The 18652-nt window shown below is 35.7% G+C and overlaps 2 protein-coding genes across 3 annotated transcripts; one reads left to right on the top strand and one right to left on the bottom strand.

Annotated features, from left to right (window-relative positions):
- Nucleotides 1-1027: 1027 nt before the first annotated feature.
- LOC110716174 (reactive oxygen species modulator 1-like) lies at nucleotides 1028-6139 on the bottom strand. The gene is made up of 3 exons (XM_021894804.1): nucleotides 5936-6139; nucleotides 4960-4997; nucleotides 1028-1383 (listed from the first exon to the last, which is right to left on the bottom strand). The coding sequence occupies exons 1-3, from the start codon at nucleotides 6006-6008 to the stop codon at nucleotides 1270-1272; spliced, it is 225 nt and encodes a 74-aa protein (XP_021750496.1). The 5' UTR covers nucleotides 6009-6139; the 3' UTR covers nucleotides 1028-1269.
- A 1420-nt stretch (nucleotides 6140-7559) lies between these two features.
- On the top strand, nucleotides 7560-15175 carry LOC110716168 (F-box protein At3g54460-like). 2 transcript variants are annotated; one of them, XM_021894795.1, is made up of 9 exons: nucleotides 7560-8633; nucleotides 9329-11872; nucleotides 11959-12172; nucleotides 12297-12554; nucleotides 12642-12701; nucleotides 12848-12978; nucleotides 14015-14129; nucleotides 14489-14631; nucleotides 14900-15175. In XM_021894795.1, exons 1-8 carry the CDS (start codon nucleotides 8101-8103, stop codon nucleotides 14627-14629), a joined length of 3996 nt encoding a protein of 1331 aa, XP_021750487.1. In that variant the 5' UTR covers nucleotides 7560-8100; the 3' UTR covers nucleotides 14630-14631; nucleotides 14900-15175. The 2 variants fall into 2 exon arrangements, with proteins under 2 accessions (XP_021750487.1, XP_021750489.1); XM_021894797.1 differs by having other exon boundaries at nucleotides 14489-14635.
- Nucleotides 15176-18652: the final 3477 nt, after the last annotated feature.

The following is an 18652-nucleotide window of genomic DNA, read 5'->3' as shown; positions in this document are numbered from 1 at the left end:
TATTAAGAATTGAGTTTAAAATCTCTTGTGGACGTGGTTTTTCTTCTTGATTAGGGCCAAGAAGTTTTCCACGTAAAATCTCTCTTTGCACTTTTAGTTTTTATTCGAGTTCCTTTATAAATTCCGCGAAAATTACCCTAGTTCCTCTACAATACAATTCCCCCCCCCCCCCCTCTTGTATTGTTCATTCAAGTCAACACATATACCCTTATGTCTTTATCAGGTGCCTTTTATTTTTTTCTAAAGTAGTAAAATTTAGTATTTTTGATTTTTAGGAGGGATTCTAGTTTATCTTCTTAATGAACATAATTTTTTATCAAAGGAAAAAATCGTAATATTCCATGTGAACCCGTTACTTGCCCCAAAACCGCCACTTTAGGCAGCGGCTTGGAGGGGGTAAAACCATTATCTCAAGTAGCGGTTTTGCCGTGAACAACTCAACACCTCTTATAATTATGGCATAGATTTCAGTATTATAATATACTGATGAGGCCAATACTATCCTAAATCACATGAAAATTAATAGAAAGATTTGCAAATTAGCATAAATTTTTGGAATACCTAAAAAAGAATAGTAATTTATTTTGAGTTCAAGTTTTATCCATACTGTCGGTCATCTAAGGCCTCGTTTGGTTGCATTTGACAAATAGAAATACATGAAAAATTATAATTCATGGGAAATTAATTCCTATGTTTTGTTTGGTTATAACCTTATATATTTCTCATACAAGTATATAATAAATTAATAACTACCTTAACTACTTTTTGTATAATGGGGGAATTAAATTCCCATATACTTTCCATGAATTTCTATTTCCACCATTAGTAAAGTGTATCCAAACAAGGCCTAAGATTTTGTCAAGACAAATTGAGTTTTTAGTGAGCGACTTCAGGTTTTGATTCCCTTTTTTCATATATATGGTCATCTCAAGATTTGACAAGGGTAAAAATATTTGTTTGGTACTATACTACTCTTCAACATATTTTGACATGTATTTACGAATGACAAATCTAATCTGGAATCTGATAACATGAAAAAAGATGCCTCATATTTTCCCACAATGTAAAAATTGGAATATAACTGACATTATTCAGAACGCAACTTTGTACTACCCCTTAACTTAATTCATCGATTCAACAGACATCACCGTAGCCATAGGTCACAAAACAAAACCACATTCTTGGTGCAGTATCAGTCATGACACTGTCCTTGAAAGTTACAGGAAATTCCATATGGGAACAAAATCTAGAAGATTACTAGATAGACGATCAATATGACTTCCCACAATGTATTAAGCTTCCACAACCAAGGAAGAGGCCGAATATTGCAGCACTACCAACAGTTGTTTGGCCAATGTGCCTGATCTTTAGTAGTCCTGGAATCTGCATAATTCAATCAATTCTAACTGAGCTTGTGAAACAAGATCAAGAATTCAATAAACAGTAAAAAAAAAAAACTTCAAAGCGAAAAACTTCACAGCAAAATCAATACTCGATATCAGTCTGGCTTAGAAATAAGCAATACTGCAAATTATAGATAACAAGACGAGCCAAAGTCTGATTATGTTTCTTCGTCAATATGAAATATAGGCTATGAATTCTGACATTAAACAAAACCAGGATCCAGACATAATGCTTTCACCAGGGATTTACAAGTAGCAATCGACCATTATAACGTTTGGCCTGTTTCATAATAATCACTATGAATTCTTTACCATTGTAATTAACAACCAAAATCCTAAAAAAAGGCTATCAACTCACTGCAACAAATTTTCAGTTGTCTTGTTTCATAACATAATTGACTAATTTCTTAAGTTAGTAATTAGTTATTTACAGTGGACAATCACACAATTCAATCAGAATTCAACCCTCACAACAAGACCTCATTAGAACTACTCCTATTTGTTCCAAGACATAGACTCAGATTCCCACCAATAATCTCAACTGGACACAAAAAAAAAAATATTAGAACACTCTCTCTCTCTCTCTCTCTCTCTCTCTCTCTCTCTCTCTCTCTCTCTCTCTCTCTATAGATATCAACAACTCCACCTTTATAAATCCACCGAGGTCCAGTTTGGTTTTATGGGAAGTTAAATTGCCAATTTGCCATGGAAGTAAATTGTTAAGATATATGTTGAGGAGTTGAGCAAGCCAGCAAGTTAGGTTTCTGATTAATTTTACTAATGATATACATCGTATCTTGCAATTAAAATCTAATGGACAATTATACCCTCAACAAAAGTTCTCTTCATGAATCTCCAATAATATCACTCCTCAGTCCTCAGGTACAATCTTTTCTTCTTGCTCCTCCCCGGCTTCTTCATTTACACAGCTGACAGCACATTAGCAAAAAAAGAGGAAACTTTTGAACACTACTTGAGCTACACCAGACAAATGTAGTCCAATTCACAAAAAGAGAGGGTAGACAAGCAATCTGTCCACCATCTATTTATCTTTTTATTATTTCATGGGACAATATATATATCCTAGTCAATTGGTTAATAGTTACACAAATAGTGGCTTTATCTCCTTAGTTTGGGATCTATACAGCAAATTGTAATAAGCAAGGTAAATAACACGTGAAGAGTGGCCCCAACCTCCAAAGGTCAGAGACTTCCCGTATGGCAAATTAGATGACTTAAACCAACTTTTTTTTATGTTTAAAAGCTAAATTGCACCGAAACAGATAAACCAAAAGAGTCTAAGTCAGACCATCATTCTTCAATTGCTAACTATTGATGAGTGACATTTATGTCGCTCTTAGGACAGTCTTTTCTAGTAGTTTTAGTAATAATTCGGTCCATTTTAGTATGTTTTTGCTATGATCCGCCTAGTTCGAGTATTCTACCTTTGTGGCGCGTAATGTGTACTCATATGGTTTAGGTAGTCTATGCTCCCCTCCCCTTTCGTTGTATTACGCCTTGATTTCCTGTTCCATGATTGCAGGTGTATGCCGTTGATTCGGAGATGGAAGGAACAAGGGCAAAACAGGAAGAAATCCAGACCAGGCAAATGGCGCGGGCGCGCCACCAGAGGAGCGGGCGCGCCACCTTTAGGCGCGGGCGCGCATCCCTTGAGCGCGGGCGCGTTGATGAGCTGGACCAACCATTAAATACCCACTTTGGAGCGGGCGCGCATTTCTAGGAGCGGCCGCGCCATCATTTAAAGCGCGGGCGCGCCATTGTTAGGCGCGGGCGCGCCTGTCTGCTGCTGATTCAAATCCCGGTTTCAGCCCAAATTAACAAAAGGGGAGGCAAAACGGCTAACTAGGGACAACATTCTATCATAGAGATATTATTTGAGCATAGAAACCTTAGAGGAGAGCTTTTAAGGAATTTTTCTAGGTTTTTTGTTTTAGCCACTTTTGTATTGAACAATCTTGATAGTTTTTAGTGTAATTTTCATTGCCTATCAACATTAGTTTTACTCTTAGTTTTTGAAGAAGTAATTTTGCAACATTGATGTATGGTCAAGCTTGGAGATTGAATGATGTATGGCTCTTTATTTGGATTTCAATGAAGGTTTTGGTACATTTCTCTATTTTCTCTTGTTTTTATGATTAAAGTTTCTACCTTTGTTAGTTTAGTTGATAAAAACTTTGTCTTTCTTACTATTCCATTGGTTATAATGTTGCTTAGTATGATTGTAGTTGTAGTTATGACTAGTGAGTAGTTTCTTGTTGCTAGGGGTTTGGTGAAGATATGCTTTGAATTTGATGTATGCTAGGCTAGGTTAATTTGGAATATTTGTGATTAAATCTTCCTTGTGCTTATACTTATTAGCCACTCCATGTTTATGGTCATATGCATGTTGTGGTTGAATGACGTGAACTAAATCGTGACGATAGTGCGACTTAGGAATAGTCATTAGGTGATTGATTATTGCATGACCTTAGCTTGTATGCCTTACGACGATAGTGTGAGTGTATGCTAGCTAGGAAAGTTCTTGATCCCGATAGGTGATTAGAGAGTATTCTTGATATTGCCTTGTATGAGTTGCTTGGGTTACATGTAAACCTATTTTCCGATGCCTAATTCCGTTGAATTCATAGCATGTTTGATCCTTCCCCCTAGTGCTTGTTTTAAATGTTATTCTATCCCCTTTAGTCATTACTTTACCCACCATACTTCTTGATCGAATTAGATTAACATTAGGAGATAAATAGCGGTGCTTAATCGTTTCCCTGTGTTCGACCCTTAACTTGCCTTTATGCTCTTTTAGTTGCATGTTTAGGACTACAAATATCATTTGATAGAGGTGTCTTAGTAACGACCTAAAACACCGTCTGTCAACTATTTCCTTAAAAGCATACAATCTTATCAATAATCAAAAATAAAAATCAAATACAATGGTTAGAAGGATATGATGTAAAGAAAATTACCATGGATAGTTACGTGCCTAACTTATTAAACAGGTGACAAGACTATGGTGACTAACAATGATAATATAAGTTACACGAAGAGTGGAGAGTTGAAATAAGGTCACAAGTCTAACCACCATATAACAGGTGGCAACAATGAAAAACCCAACCAACCAAACAGGAAACACTCAAGAACTAAGGGCAAATTGATTATACCAATACTAGAGGGGAATCAAGGGCAGTCATAAAATTTCAGAGGAAACTAAACAAAAAATTATCAAGAAGAATGTAACAAAAGAATAAAACAGCCCTTTATCATAAAACAAATCATGAAATCTAGTCAAAGGATGATCCATAGAAAAAAAAATCCAATACTTGACAGTATTTCTTAAGTACAGAGTAATGAAACAACCATAACAAAATTGTATAAAGATCCAAAATTATGTGATTTTGCATGTGCAGTATATTGTTAGCAGAAAGAGAACTTCTATTCAATGAAGCATCCGACTCAAATTAGCCATACTAAGTTTTTATAATATGCAATAGTCCTCTCTCATAACAAAACACGTTAAAGCATAGAGCCAGAAATCAGAATATACCTTGTTTCGGACGGCATCAAATGTTCCATAAACAGCACCTGCACATAATACATTCTACTTAGTGAAAATGATTGAATGACTCCAAATTCATGAATGGATTACAAATACATATAATGCCCTTCAAATCTTTGAGCCCTTCTAAAAAAAATCAGTTACATACCAGCAATGATAATTCTTTGCATTTCAACTAATTTAATGCATGATCCTACAATCCAAGAGTGTGGCAACCAGATGTCATTTTCAGGTATGTTTAGGCCTAAGTTTCTAAACACTATTGATAGCAAACCAATACTAGAAGAATCCTCAACCACCCTAAAATCTGCACAGTTTAGAAGGCGTGCCTTCCTCTTCACCTTCACACAATACAATATCCGTTTCAACATGCTCAGATACCAATAATAACCGAGAAATCAAATAAAGTCATAGAACAATTATTTCTTGCTAGCAACCATCAAAGGTGGTTTCCAAAAGACAATACTTAGGCCAAGAAAAGTCTAATTCACAATTTCACACTGTGCTACAAAACAATTCCAAAAACCTTCATAATCTTAGCGACAATGCACCCATACATCCTTCCTCTAACTAATCCAAAAACTACAGATAAATAAACATCTCAAATAAAAGAAAATTTAAACCCTTTTCAATAAATTAACCCATGTTGCACTAATTGTATTTTTTTTTTTTTCAAACTAAAATTAATTAATTTATAAATACGACATCTAAAATACAAATTGAATTTAACAAATACACATAAAAAACGAACCCATGTTGAAAAAATTGACCAATAAAAATCACCCCAAAATCAGATTTTCTACACTCAAGGTTAATTCATTCATCAATCAACCACCTGATTACATCCAATTAAACTTCAAAAATCAGACATTAAACAGGAAACATAAATTAAACAGAAAAAAAAAATGCAGAGTAAAGCCTAGGGTTTAACGAAGTGGAAGAAAGATAGAGAAGGAAGGCTTACCGACGGCGCCTCCGACAGCACCGCCGACGGCAACACCAGCGCCAACTCTAGCCAAGCAGCTATCTCTCGCCATCTCTTTCTCTCTCCTCTAATTCTATAATCTCTGAAACGTCTTCTCTCTTGTTTACTTTTCACGGGGGTTTTATTTTCGTTTTGCGTTGTTTTGGTTGACAGGATTAGGAGATTTTATTATGCGATTGATTATTAGTTTAACTTTTTTTTTTATTTTTTTGAGGGAATTATTAGTTTATAACGTAGTAGTTTACTTGTTACAAAAGCCAAAAATCATTTCATATTCCTCTTAAACTTTTTTTTTTTTTTTTTGTGAAATTATTATTATTTTTTTTATAAATAAAAAATTAAAAATTACAATATAAAAAAAGAAGTATTTCTACTTTTCAATATTAAGTTTTTTAAATTATTCATGGTTATTTGACCAATTTTTCGAATTCGATTTGTTTTATACTCGAATCTCGGACTCTAATCTGAATTCGATTAATAGATCTGAATTCGATTAATCCGAGTCTAATTCAACTCATATTGTGCTAGAACCGTGCCGATTTCATAAATAAAACGCATGCAATTTAGCTATAGTGTTATGTTGTGATGTTCTTTTGAGAAGAGTAGTGATAGACCACTACCAGGTATGGGCTCGTTGGGACCATACCAGGGGCAAAAATGTAATTTCACATAAAACTTACCCATGTTGTAAAAATACAGTCTCTCTCCTCTTAATAACAGTATATAAATTATGAATAACAGTATAAAAACCAAGAATAATAGTATACAAACCAATAATAACTGTATAGAAATTAATAATAACTGGCACCGATAAAAAACTACCAGTGTCAATTTTGACCGAACTCGGGGATTTTCAGCATAGAACTCACCGTTTTTAATGGCTAGAGCCATAAGTTTGTGTCTCTTGTTTTTGGGTTATTTTTTTGAGTGGTTTCCGGTGATTTTTAATGGAGGTAGTTGCGTGTTTTTGGATTTCGACCAAGGTAGTAGCTGGTGGGGTGGGCTTCTTGTTGTCGGAGGTGAAGGTGTGGTGGTCGGAGGTTTGGCCGACAATGGGAGCTATCCATGGAAGTGGGGAAAAGGGTTTAAGGAAGGAAGAAGATGAAGAGGAAAGGGAAAAAAAAGGAAAAAGAAAAAAAAATTGTGGTATTGGGTAGTATTACCCATACCATGGTAGTGGGTAATACTTACTCCAAAGGCGCAAAGCCCTTTGATTATTTTTATATCTTTTGCAAATTGGTTCAATATAAATGGGCTGACACATGAGTCGACCCGTTGTGCTCGTGCCAACAATAATGTCCACGGTCCACCATTAGCTATTGACCCACTAACATACCTCTTGTATTAGGCCTTGTTCTATTCACCTTAAAAAAATAATATTAAGTAAAAATAATTTCACTTCAGTAAAAATAAGTTCAGTTCAGTAAAATTAATTTCAGTTCAATAAAAATAAGTTCAGTTCAGTAAAATTCAGTTTTCTTAAAGAAGAATTATAATAGGAAATCAGTAAAAATAATTTCAAATCAACAAAAATAATTTCGGTTCAGTAAAATTAATTTAAGTTCAGCAAAAATAATTTCAGTTCAGCAAAATTAAGGTGAAGAGAACAGGGCCCTATGTCGCGCCTTTTTTTTTAACGGTAAGGAGAAGAACCCTAACCGAACCTAAACCTTTACGATTTTTTTTGGTCATGTCGCGCCTATAATAGACTCATTTTATATCATATTATGTTCGTGTCGTATCTAACTAACTTTTATACCGGCCCGATCCATATCCAGCTCTAAGATCAGCCCAAAGGCCCCAAACCCACGCTAAATTGAACTACTACGTATTTACTGCGGAGAATTAAAAGCGGAACTTATAAAACAGGTTTTCTGTTTAGTTGGAGTACCTCTTACAAAAAAAAAATTCGAAGAAATTATACAAAACTATAAAACCCGAAAATCACAAAATAAAAACCCCACCTTTCTCTCTCTCCTCAACTCCGAAAAATTAAACTTCCGTTGCAGAGTATGAAGCTATAAACCATAACTTTCCAATTTCAATGGAAATTCATCGTCTTTCCTAAATTAATTCCTTTAATTTTCGAAAATTATCATCTTCTCCATTGATTTATTCAATTCGACCTTCGAATTTCTGCATCAATGGAGGTCGAGGAATCCTCAATTCCTCCCAATCACAAACTATGCGGATTCCTCACAACAGTTCTATCATCAACCAACCCCCAATCAAAAACCCTAGAATTCGGCAATCATCTCCAATTCTTCTCCCACAAATCTGAATTCGGATTCAAATCAAATTCCGGCGTAATTCTCTCTCCTCTCCCTTATTCCGGCCACCGCATTGATGCGGATGATTCGAATTCGACGCCGGAAACGACGTCGGCGAAGAAGAGGAAGGGAAAATTGAAGAACGCGAAGAGTCCGAAGAAGGTTGGGAGTGTGAATGGGAATGGAATTGTGAGTGTTGTTCATCAATTGAAGACATTGATGAAATGTAATTGCTTGAAAATTGTTGCCAGAATTGTTGGAATTTCGATTCGAGAAGATGAGAAAGATGATGGTTGTGAAATTAGGGTTGCGATTTTAGTTGATGTGTATCTTCCGATTGAATTGGAGTTTGGTTGGCAGTTTCCTAAGTCTGCCACTACTGCTGCTTCCCTCTTTCGCCATTTGAGGTTCGTGTTTATAAACTCGTATATTTATAAATAATGTAGACGGGATTTGATCACGAGTTTCAAGTACTACTGTAATATCCGAAGACTTTAACCAAATAAGCTACTTGTTCATTTTATATATTGATTATTTTTATTAGATAATTAGTTTCTTGATGATTATTGCTGATTAATTTGAAGGGTTATAGGACGCTCATAATTGCTTGATCGAGTGTACTTTCGAGTTTCGTGGTGTTCGTCTGGTGCTTGTATGACACTTACCATGGCTTGGTGATATTGTTTATTTACGTTTTCACTCAATATTGGACTTTGTATTGAAGTGTATTTACGTATTATGTTTATTTACGTTTTCTAAGCTCGGATTTTGTTTTTGTTTTGAGGTATTTCTTCTTAATTGTACCGTGCTTGTTGAGTAATCTTAAATCTGTATGTTTCTTACAATACTCGATGCACAGATTGTTTTACGCTTTTACTTTTTTTTATTGACTGTTATTTTGAGTTTCAAGACCGTACCATGATTGTTGAGTAGCCTTAATTCTGAATGGCTAAGCTATATGAATCTTTTCTTTGACTGGAAAATTGAATAAATTTACATTTTCACTGGCTAGATGATGTAAAATTGTGCTGAATTTCAACATTTTAACTTTTAAGCACCTGTTTTTTTGGGAGGTATACTTAAGTTAGTTATCTTTTTGTAGTTGTGATTGGCGGGAACGGACTTTGATTTTAAAGGATGGATATTGTAATGATGTGGTTGGAGACGATAAGGGTTTATGGAATCTATCTGACTGTCAAATTCTTGGATGTAAGCAGCATTCTGACATTTCTGATTCTTCTAAGAAAAAGGGATTTGAGTTTCATGAGATATTTAAGAGCTTGCCTAGTTTGTCTGGTGACGTGAAAACATATTCTTCAAGAATAATGCCTGAGGATATGGCATCTGCATCTGGAATTTGGGATCTAACTGATGATATTGTGGAAAAGATTATCTCTCTTCTGCGTCCGATAGATATTGTGAGGGTTTCTGCTACATGTCGTCATTTGAGGATCTTGTCTGTATCGATTATGCCATGTATAAAGCTCAAGCTTTTTCCACATCAGCAAGCTGCTGTTGAGTGGATGGTGCAACGTGAGCGGAAAGTTGCTACTTTACGTCATCCTCTGTATTTGGAGTTCTTAACTGAAGATGGTTTTGCGTTTTACATTAATATTGTGTCTGGTGAAATAGTCACGGGATTTGCTCCAACAATAAAGGATTTCCGTGGCGGAATGTTTTGTGATGAACCTGGACTTGGTAAAACTATTACTGCTCTCTCTCTTATTTTGAAGACCCAAGGAACACTGGCTGATCCACCTGAAGGTACTGAAACAATTTGGTGCTCACATAATGGTGATCAGAAATATGGCTACTATGAGTGCAGTACTGGTAGTAGATACACTAATGTAGTTGTTCCATCCTCAGAACAAAAAAGTGCGAGTCAGGGTGATCGAAGAGGCCAGTTTTCTCCTGATGAACTTATTCCAAAGAATCAATTTACTCCAAAGAGGGCTAGTTCTGGTGGGCTGAGTACATCATCCATGGCTCAAACATCATCTGTGCTTTCACCCTCGACACTGACGACTTGCTTTGTTCCCTGCACCAGGAGCTTGAATCGTGTTAAGAGAAATCTTATGCATACATATGAAAAAACTTCCTCTTATCCTGTAGATAATAATACAGGTTCAGGCAAAAGACATAGAACTTCATATCCTTCTCCAATTGCTAGCAAGAGGCGGAGGAAAGTTTCGGAGGATCAGTCTGTGATATCTAATGAAACTTGGATTCAGTGTGATGCTTGTCAGAAATGGCGTAAACTCTCTGATGAAAGTTTAGCTGATTCCACAACTGCATGGTTTTGTAGTTTGAACTCTGACTTTTTGTATCAGAGTTGTGATGCTCCTGAAGAGTCATGGGATTACCAGCAACCTGTTACTTATTTGCCTGGATTTTACGGCAAAGATTCTACTGGAGAATTGCCTCAAAATGTGGCGTTCTTCACTAGTGTGTTGAAGAAGCATTATGCTTTACTCAATTGTCAGACCAAGAAGTCTTTAAAATGGCTTGCTAAACTTCCATATGACAAACTCTTGGAAATGGAAACCGTTGGATTGGCTGATCATGGTCAGCTGAGTTCAAAACATAATAATGTATTCATTAAAATATTTCTAGAATTTGGTCTTGTGAGGAGGGTGGTGCAGGGTGCTTATCGGTGGTTTTACCCCAAAGCCCTAAAAAATTTGGTCTTTGATTTGCCTGCTCTCCGAATTGCTCTTTGTGAGCGGTTAGACTCATTCAGAATGTACTTGTCACGGGCTACACTCATTATCGTTCCATCAAATTTGGTTGATCACTGGAATTCGCAGATTCAGAAGCATGTGAAACCCGGGCAATTGCGAGTATATGCCTGGACAGATCTTAAGGAAAAGAAGCCTTCTGTTCACAACCTTGCATGGGATTATGATGTTGTCATAACAACCTTTAGCCGGCTCAGTGCTGAGTGGAAACCGAGTAAGAGAAGTGTCTTGATGCAAATTCATTGGATGAGGATCATACTGGATGAGGGACACACTCTGGGAAGCATAAACTTGACCAATAAAATGCAAATGGCTGTTTCCCTGTGTGCTTCAAATCGTTGGATATTAACGGGAACTCCTACTCCAAATACTCCCAGTGGTCAGATTTCTCATATTCAATCTATGTTGAAATTTCTTCATGATGAAGTATATGGAGAAAGTTGCAAGAACTGGGAAGCTGGTATCCTGAAGCCTTTTGAGGCACAGATGGAGGAGGGTAAATTGCGTTTATTGCAACTATTGGAAAGGTGTATGATTAGTGCTCGTAAAGCGGACTTACGATGCATCCCTCCTTGTATTAAGAAAACAACTTTTCTTGAATTTACAGAGGAACATGCAAAAACTTATAATGAACTCGTTGTTACAGTTCGGCGAAACATTTTAATGGCAGATTGGAATGATCCTTCTCATGTTCAAAGTTTGCTGAACCCGAAGCATTGGAAATCAAGGACTAAAACTATAAGAAATGTTAGGCTTTCTTGTTGCGTGGCTGGGCATATGAAAGTATCACATGCTGGTCATGATATTCAAGAAACAATGGATATCTTAGTGCAAAATGGTCTTGATCTTCTTTCAGAGGAATATTCTCGTATACGATACAACCTTTCATATGGTGGTAACTGCCAGAGGTAACAGTTTGCTTTTGATCTGTATTGATATTAAAATTTTAAGTTATATTCAGTCTGATATATATTTTAATTGTTTCTCCGTGTAGATGCAATGAATGGTGCCGCCTGCCTATTGTTACACCATGTAGGCATCTTTTATGCCTTGATTGTGTTGGTTTGGATAGTGAAAGATGTGCTTTCCCTGGTTGTGGCTATTTGTATGAGATGGAGAGTCCTGAGATACGAAGTAGACAAGAAAACCCAAATCCAAAATGGCCTGTCCCAAAAGATCTCATTGAGTTACAACCTTCATATAAGCAGGCAAGTATTAAAATATTTAAAGTCTATGATCATTGAAATTTCAAGTGAATCTTGTTTGAAATATCGTCACTTCTCTTTGTATTTCAATTGGATCTTATTAGAAGTCATGCTTCTCTTTGTGCAGGATAGCTGGGATCCAGACTGGGAATCAACTTCTAGTAGTAAAGTCACATACCTTGTTCAGAGGCTTAAAGAAATTCAAGGTGCTAATAGACAAAAGGATAGATCCATGACTGAGGAAAATTATGCAGAAAGACCTTGTGACTTCATTATATCTCAAGGACCGTGTTGCAAACCAAGCATTGGTTCTTCTGAGGCTCCTTCTGAGAAAGTTATTGTATTTTCCCAGTTTCTTGAGCACATAAATGTAATTGAACACCAGGTATAAGTTGTGATATGTGTGCATCTTGTGTAGTTTATGATTTGATGAATAAAGATGATCATTTTACCCTTTTTTCTTTGGTGTCAGCTGGCTATCGCCGATATCAAATTTGTAGGATTGTATAATCCTTTGAATCTCTTTAAAAAGGTAATTAATATTCATCTTTTACTGTTACCTTAGTCCCAAAACATTGTCAAATTGTGCATTTTGTATCCCTTTGAGTCTATTATATTGGGATAAGTAAAGGATGGTGTCCTAAATGTTTTCATATATTTTTTTTTATTTAATTGCAGAAGAAGGCACTCACCAGCTTTCAATATGATCCAAACTGTACGGTGCTTGTGATGGATGGAAGTGCTGCACTTGGTCTAGATTTTAGCTTTGTTACCCATGTGTTTCTAATGGAGCCAATTTGGGATCTAAGGTAAATTTCTTTTTGCGTAAAAAAGGCTGTTTGGTTAAGTCTTCAGAATCAAGCAGTTAGTTTTATACTTTTGTCTGTTACTTGTATTTCTATTAACTTTTACAAGCATCATTGGCTAATGCTCTTCTTTTTTTTTTCAATTATTTTGTTATTGTTATTGTTATGATTATGGTTATTGTTATGGTTATGGTTATTGGTCTTGGTCTTGGTCTTGGTCTTGGTCTTTGTTGTTCTGCCTTATTTTTATTATTTATACTCCGTAGCCTTTTCGGTTTGCTTATCTCAATGTTCAGCTGCTATGTACACATTTGATTTATCTCGTTAGGCTATAATAGGCTTAGTGATACGAGATGGGGGAGGGTGGGAAGAGAAATTGGTAGTGGAAGAAGGGAAGTTGAGAGGGAAATGAACGTAATCTTTAATGTCTTATGGGTTTGGTTGATCTTGAATTTGTCCAATCCATCAGAGGTATTAAAGGATTTCAACATGTTTTACTCATGTCTTGATTGATCTTTTTAATCACTTTGGGCATAGATTTCACTCTTAAGTAGCTTTATAGAGTTAACTTTGTGCATTGATGGCACAGAGTGAAAGTCACAGATTGCCAATGTGCATGTTCATTTTGAAGGAAGAGCCATTTTAACTAGCTATTTGTAGATGTGCTGTTATGGTACTTAGTGAAAGTTGCAGATTGCCAAAGAGTACAGTCAATTTGGAGTGTGCAAAATAGAAAGTAGGCCTATTTTTCTTGAACTGGGGGTGTGATTTTTATTATTTTGTGCATTATCTCAACCGTAAATCTTGTAACTTAAGGAGTAGCTGTTTAGGTAGGTCAAGCTTTACAAAAGTGCCGAACTCCTTACGGGAAATTTTCTTGATTTTTTAATTGAGTAAAGCATAGACCCTGAAATTCTCGATACATGCCCATTTACAGTCAGGATTGTCTTTTATTATTATTATTTTTTTATTGGATATTTGTTATTGTTTATCCCATTTCTTGGTGCAATTAATAGTCTTCATTGCATATTTGTTGCAGTATGGAGGATCAAGTGATTAGTCGCGCTCATCGTATGGGTGCAGTGCGTCCTATTCATGTTGAGACCTTAGTGATGCGTGGTACTATCGAAGAGCAAATGCTGGAGTTCTTGCAGGTCAATACCCTCACCCCTTTCTAGGAAGCACCTTCACTGTTCAATCTAGGTTTCCATTCTCTAAATGGTCATTGTGTTGGCATTAGTTTGATGTTGTTCATACTACCAACATGCAACTTTAATTTGCTTAACTATCTTGCATAAGTAATTAAGTACAGCTTTCTTTCCCTAGAATTTCAATATTACAGATCAGAGTTTGTGTATGTTGTTTGTAGCCTTTGTGCACTTCTTTTTTTTTACCTAGAATTTCCTCCCATAATGCAATAGCCTTTCATAAGCATATATTTTTAAGGGTTGTCCATCATAGATGATACTTCATTGTTCAATGAACTTACCTAATTTGCTTAACTATCTTGCAGAATGCTGATGAGTGTAGAAAATTATTGAAGGAAGACCATGAGAAAACTGAACATGAAGGAGCTCGAGCACACCGATCAGTACATAATTTTGCGGAGAACACTTATTTGGTTCGCCTGAGCATGGTGCGAACAAAGGATTAAATGTAAGTACGTATATCTATTGCCACTATTGGTCTTCTCTTTGTTCCTTCATGCCTTTATCATTGTTATTGGATTTCGTTTTGCTCACATTGTACTTCTCCAAAGCTGAAATCTTAATTGTATGATTGTTATAATCAAAGCTAAAAAAAACACATGAATTAAGAGAGAACTAAATTCTTGATTATGTAGAGAGAGAGAGAGAGAGAGAGGGGGGGGGGGGGGTAAGCCGTAAACGTATACACTAACGTTGTACTCTTCCATTCATGGTAGGTTCTCATGCCCAAGAAGGAGAAAGGAGCTTGGCGATTGTTCCTGATGTAATTGAATTTTTTTCGGATTTTATTTTTAATTTTTGTAGAGTTTTGATTCTTTTCAGAGCATAATGAAATACTCTTTTCACTCTGATAATTTGATTTATCGAATATCGATTTGTCTTGTAAGATTTTGGTAGTTTGAGAATAATTTTGTATATAAGATGGTTCCCTGCCTTATGGCTTTAGGTAGGATGAAATTCTGATATTTTGTAGATAAGATTCCCCTCTGTTATTATATACTTCATCCGTTTTCTTTTAGATGTAACACACACTTTTACACGGTATTTAAGAAATGTGGGTTCCATGATATAATACACTTTAAAATGGGATGAGTGGTTGTTAGGAGTGTAATTTAGTGGGCCATGTGCTTTAAATAAGGGAAATAATATAGTTTTCCCTAAAGTAACTTTCCTTTTACAGTGTGTTGCAAGGATTGTGACATTTCCTTTTTAGGGAAGTGTTGCAAGTAAAAGAAAACAGAGGAAATACTAGTATAGAATCCATGCAATTGCACAACTTCAAAAGTTCAAATACTAAATCTTTCAAAATTTAAAACTATAGTTATTAATTTAATCCACGATAGTAAAAGCCTATATTATTCATTTACTTTAAAGCAATAATGTGTATTCATTTATCACAATATTCAAGGAAAAATTGATAAAAATAATACTTTTAGTCTTTCGTTCAAAATAATCTTAACTTTGAATTATTGTTAAATAATTTGAACCTATTGGATAACTTTGATCAAAATTCTGATTAAATGAGGTATGTAGTTAAAATTTCAAAAAGAAGGTTATCGACTTAACATTATTGTTACAACGCACTTTACATAAAGTGTAAACTTGACACTTTTCTTTTTATATGACTCCTATTACCAATGGTGTGTATGCCTAATGGTGGATAGATGAATTAAAAAACGACAATTCAACTAATAAGTTATGTTGACTTGATTGATTAGTAGATTGTATGAAAATTCTTTGGGTCTTTAACCCTATTGTTTCAAGTTCTCCAAAATTTAAACAAAAACCATGTGTTGTAAAACAGAAAAGGTATTTGTTGTCGACTACTAAGCATATTTTAAGTATGATTTTCTCCGTTTGCTCGTTCAAATTGAATGCACAAGTTCAAGAAATAAATTTTTTTAAAAAAAAATAGAGAGAATTTAAAGAGATGATATAGTCAATTTGTTACAAAGACAACATAAAAAACAACGCTTTTGTGGTGTTGCGTTTTCCGGCAAACTCACATACACCAAAGACACTGACCATGTAACTCATGATTAACTGAGTAATCCTTGATTGATCGAGTAGCCTTAACGATCGAGTAAATCCTGGGTGAGTAACCTTGACTAACCGTGTGACAATGAATCAATTATATATATTGTTTTATCTTATCTAGTTCGGTTTTTTTTTTATTATTATATATATTTCTTTTTTATTATTATTGGCTTAATTAAGTCATAAATCCAAATTAGAGTATCACATGACACCAACAAACATGCTAACATCACAAATAGGGATGTCAACGGGATTGGACGGGCGGGGCGGGGTGGGGCGGATGTTAGCCTTCCCATCCCCATCCCCAACAAACATTTTCATCCTCATTCCCATCCCCACAGCGGGTCCAAAATTCATCTCCATCCCCGCCTCGGCGGGTACAATCCAAAAACCATCCCCACCCACCCCCACTTAGATATACACCCCCATCTAATCCCACCAGAGACCCGCCTAATCCCCATCCAAGACCCACCTAATCTCCTGTCTTCGCCTCTCAAATACACAAATAACACAATCCTACATAATTAATATAAGGCAGTGTTTGGGAATCAATATTTGATTTCAAATTATTCATTTCAATTCTTGGATTTGAAATTCTAGTATTTAATTCCAAATATGGTGTTTGGAAAATTACTGGAATTTTAATTCTAGAATTTCAAATTCATTATATTATTTGGATAGACTTGAATATAAATTTCACAAATCCGTCAAAAAAAAATTACAATTGTAGTTTTAATTGATTTTTTAAACAGTAAAAAAAATCTAAATGATAACAATGCAACTCTGTCGTACTGTTGCCGCCCCTTTCAAGAACTCCAACGACAGTTCAACAATGGTGATCGACAATGCGAACTCAAATGCAATACTGAGAGCTCCAATAGCACTTCAATAATGGCGACAAAGTGTTGTATGATTTTTTTTTTTTATAATTGAAAAAAAAGGAAATCTAATTTCAATTGAACTCCAATAATGGCGCTAAGACAAGCAACAATCTCTTCTTTTTCTTTAATGCATCATCATCGTCTTCTTCGGTGAAATTTAAGTTAAAGGTTCATCTCATCATTGCTTCGTCGGAAAGTGGAAATCCTAGTTTGTTCCGACAACGAAGGTTGAAGCGATCAAGCGATGGAGCTATGAAGGAGATCGTTCATATGGTAGAAGAGAGGGGAGAGAAGTTGAAAGTGAATAGACAGACATCACTTGAAATTGAAATGACATATTTTAAAGATGGATTTCAAATTCTTTGGTGTTGGCTATTTTTGATAAGCATGTGGAATTGATTCAAATTCAATTCCAAATGATTCCAATTAGCTTAATTGGGACAATTCCAAGATTTGAAATGAAGTGACAATTCCCAAACAGTGTAAGGAAATTTTGATTTTTACCACCTCTAAAAAAACGACTTATTGACTTTTACCACCTACATAAAAAAAGTTTTGGGTTTTTCTAAGTTATACCCCCAAGTTTTTCGTTTTCTATGTTGTATCCATACATTTTAAAAGTTATAAGTTGTGTCTTTCACCTCACGATATTTGTCAACAATACCCTTTGACAGCCATATTCGTTAATGAAAGTTAAGTTATTTTATCAACAATGGTGTCATAGCATTATTAATTTGACACGTGTCCCACTGTCTCGTTCTAATTGGTTAACACTTTTAAATTTTTTAAAAAATCAGAAAATAAAATAACAAAAAATGTTTATTGCTAACGTCAAAGGTTATTGTTAATAAAAATTAGTGAGGTTGAGGGCACACTTAGACGTTTGAAAAGGCATGGACACAGCTTAGAAACTGAAAAAGTTTGGGGGCATAACTTAGTAAAACCCAAAAGTTTTATTTTACCACCAACAAAATTTCCAAAAATTAGATTTTACCACCAACTAACGGATTTCGCCCATAAATTCGTTAGTAGGGCCCACCTTTTTGACGTTTCTTCTTCATCTTCCCCGATCTTCTATGTCAACCAACTGGCAATGAAATCAACTTACCTTGGTTGGTCGGAATTTCGTGTGGGGCTAAGGAGGTGCCGGAATTTGGTGTGTGGGCTAGGGAGGTGGTCGGAATTAGGTGGTGGCTAAGGTTTTAGGAGTGCGATATTTGGTGGTGGCTAGGGTTTTAAGAGTGGTCGAAATTAGGAGGGGGCTTTTATGGGTGGTCGGAATTCGGTGGCTAGGGTTTTGAGGTCGAAAATTGGTGGAAAGGGGGTCGAAATTTGGTTGGTGGTGGATGTGCGGTGGCCGTTGTGTGGCGAATAGGTGGTGCGACTGATAGTGGTTTGGTGGTGGGGCTGGTAGCCGGTTCGGTGATGGGGTAGTAGCCGGTTCGATGGTGGGGTCCTGACGGGGGCAACAACCGCCGGTTGATGGTTGGGTTTTTTTAATTATTTTTTGTTTTGTTTTGTTTTGTTTTTTTTATAATTATCTTTTTTTTT

The sequence above is a fragment of the Chenopodium quinoa genome, unplaced genomic scaffold (assembly GCF_001683475.1).
Source record: "Chenopodium quinoa cultivar QQ74 unplaced genomic scaffold, ASM168347v1, whole genome shotgun sequence".
NCBI lineage: Eukaryota > Viridiplantae > Streptophyta > Magnoliopsida > Caryophyllales > Amaranthaceae > Chenopodium > Chenopodium quinoa.
Note: the sequence above shows the minus strand (reverse complement) of the source record. Positions and strands in the feature narration are given on the sequence as shown.

What these genes read in the sequence shown, in the direction of transcription:
- LOC110716174 (XM_021894804.1), bottom strand. Translation starts at nt 6,008, where the DNA reads ATGGCGAGAGATAGCTGCTTGGCTAGAGTTGGCGCTGGTGTTGCCGTC. An exon ending in TGCTGTCGGAGGCGCCGTCG is followed by an intron (nt 4,998 to 5,935) that starts GTAAGCCTTCCT and finishes TATTATGTGCAG; the next exon opens with GTGCTGTTTATGGAACATTT. An exon ending in TTGATGCCGTCCGAAACAAG is followed by an intron (nt 1,384 to 4,959) that starts GTATATTCTGAT and finishes TGAATTATGCAG; the next exon opens with ATTCCAGGACTACTAAAGAT.
- LOC110716168 (XM_021894795.1), top strand. Translation starts at nt 8,101, where the DNA reads ATGGAGGTCGAGGAATCCTCAATTCCTCCCAATCACAAACTATGCGGA. An exon ending in GAGCCAATTTGGGATCTAAG is followed by an intron (nt 12,979 to 14,014) that starts GTAAATTTCTTT and finishes TATTTGTTGCAG; the next exon opens with TATGGAGGATCAAGTGATTA. An exon ending in AAATGCTGGAGTTCTTGCAG is followed by an intron (nt 14,130 to 14,488) that starts GTCAATACCCTC and finishes ACTATCTTGCAG; the next exon opens with AATGCTGATGAGTGTAGAAA.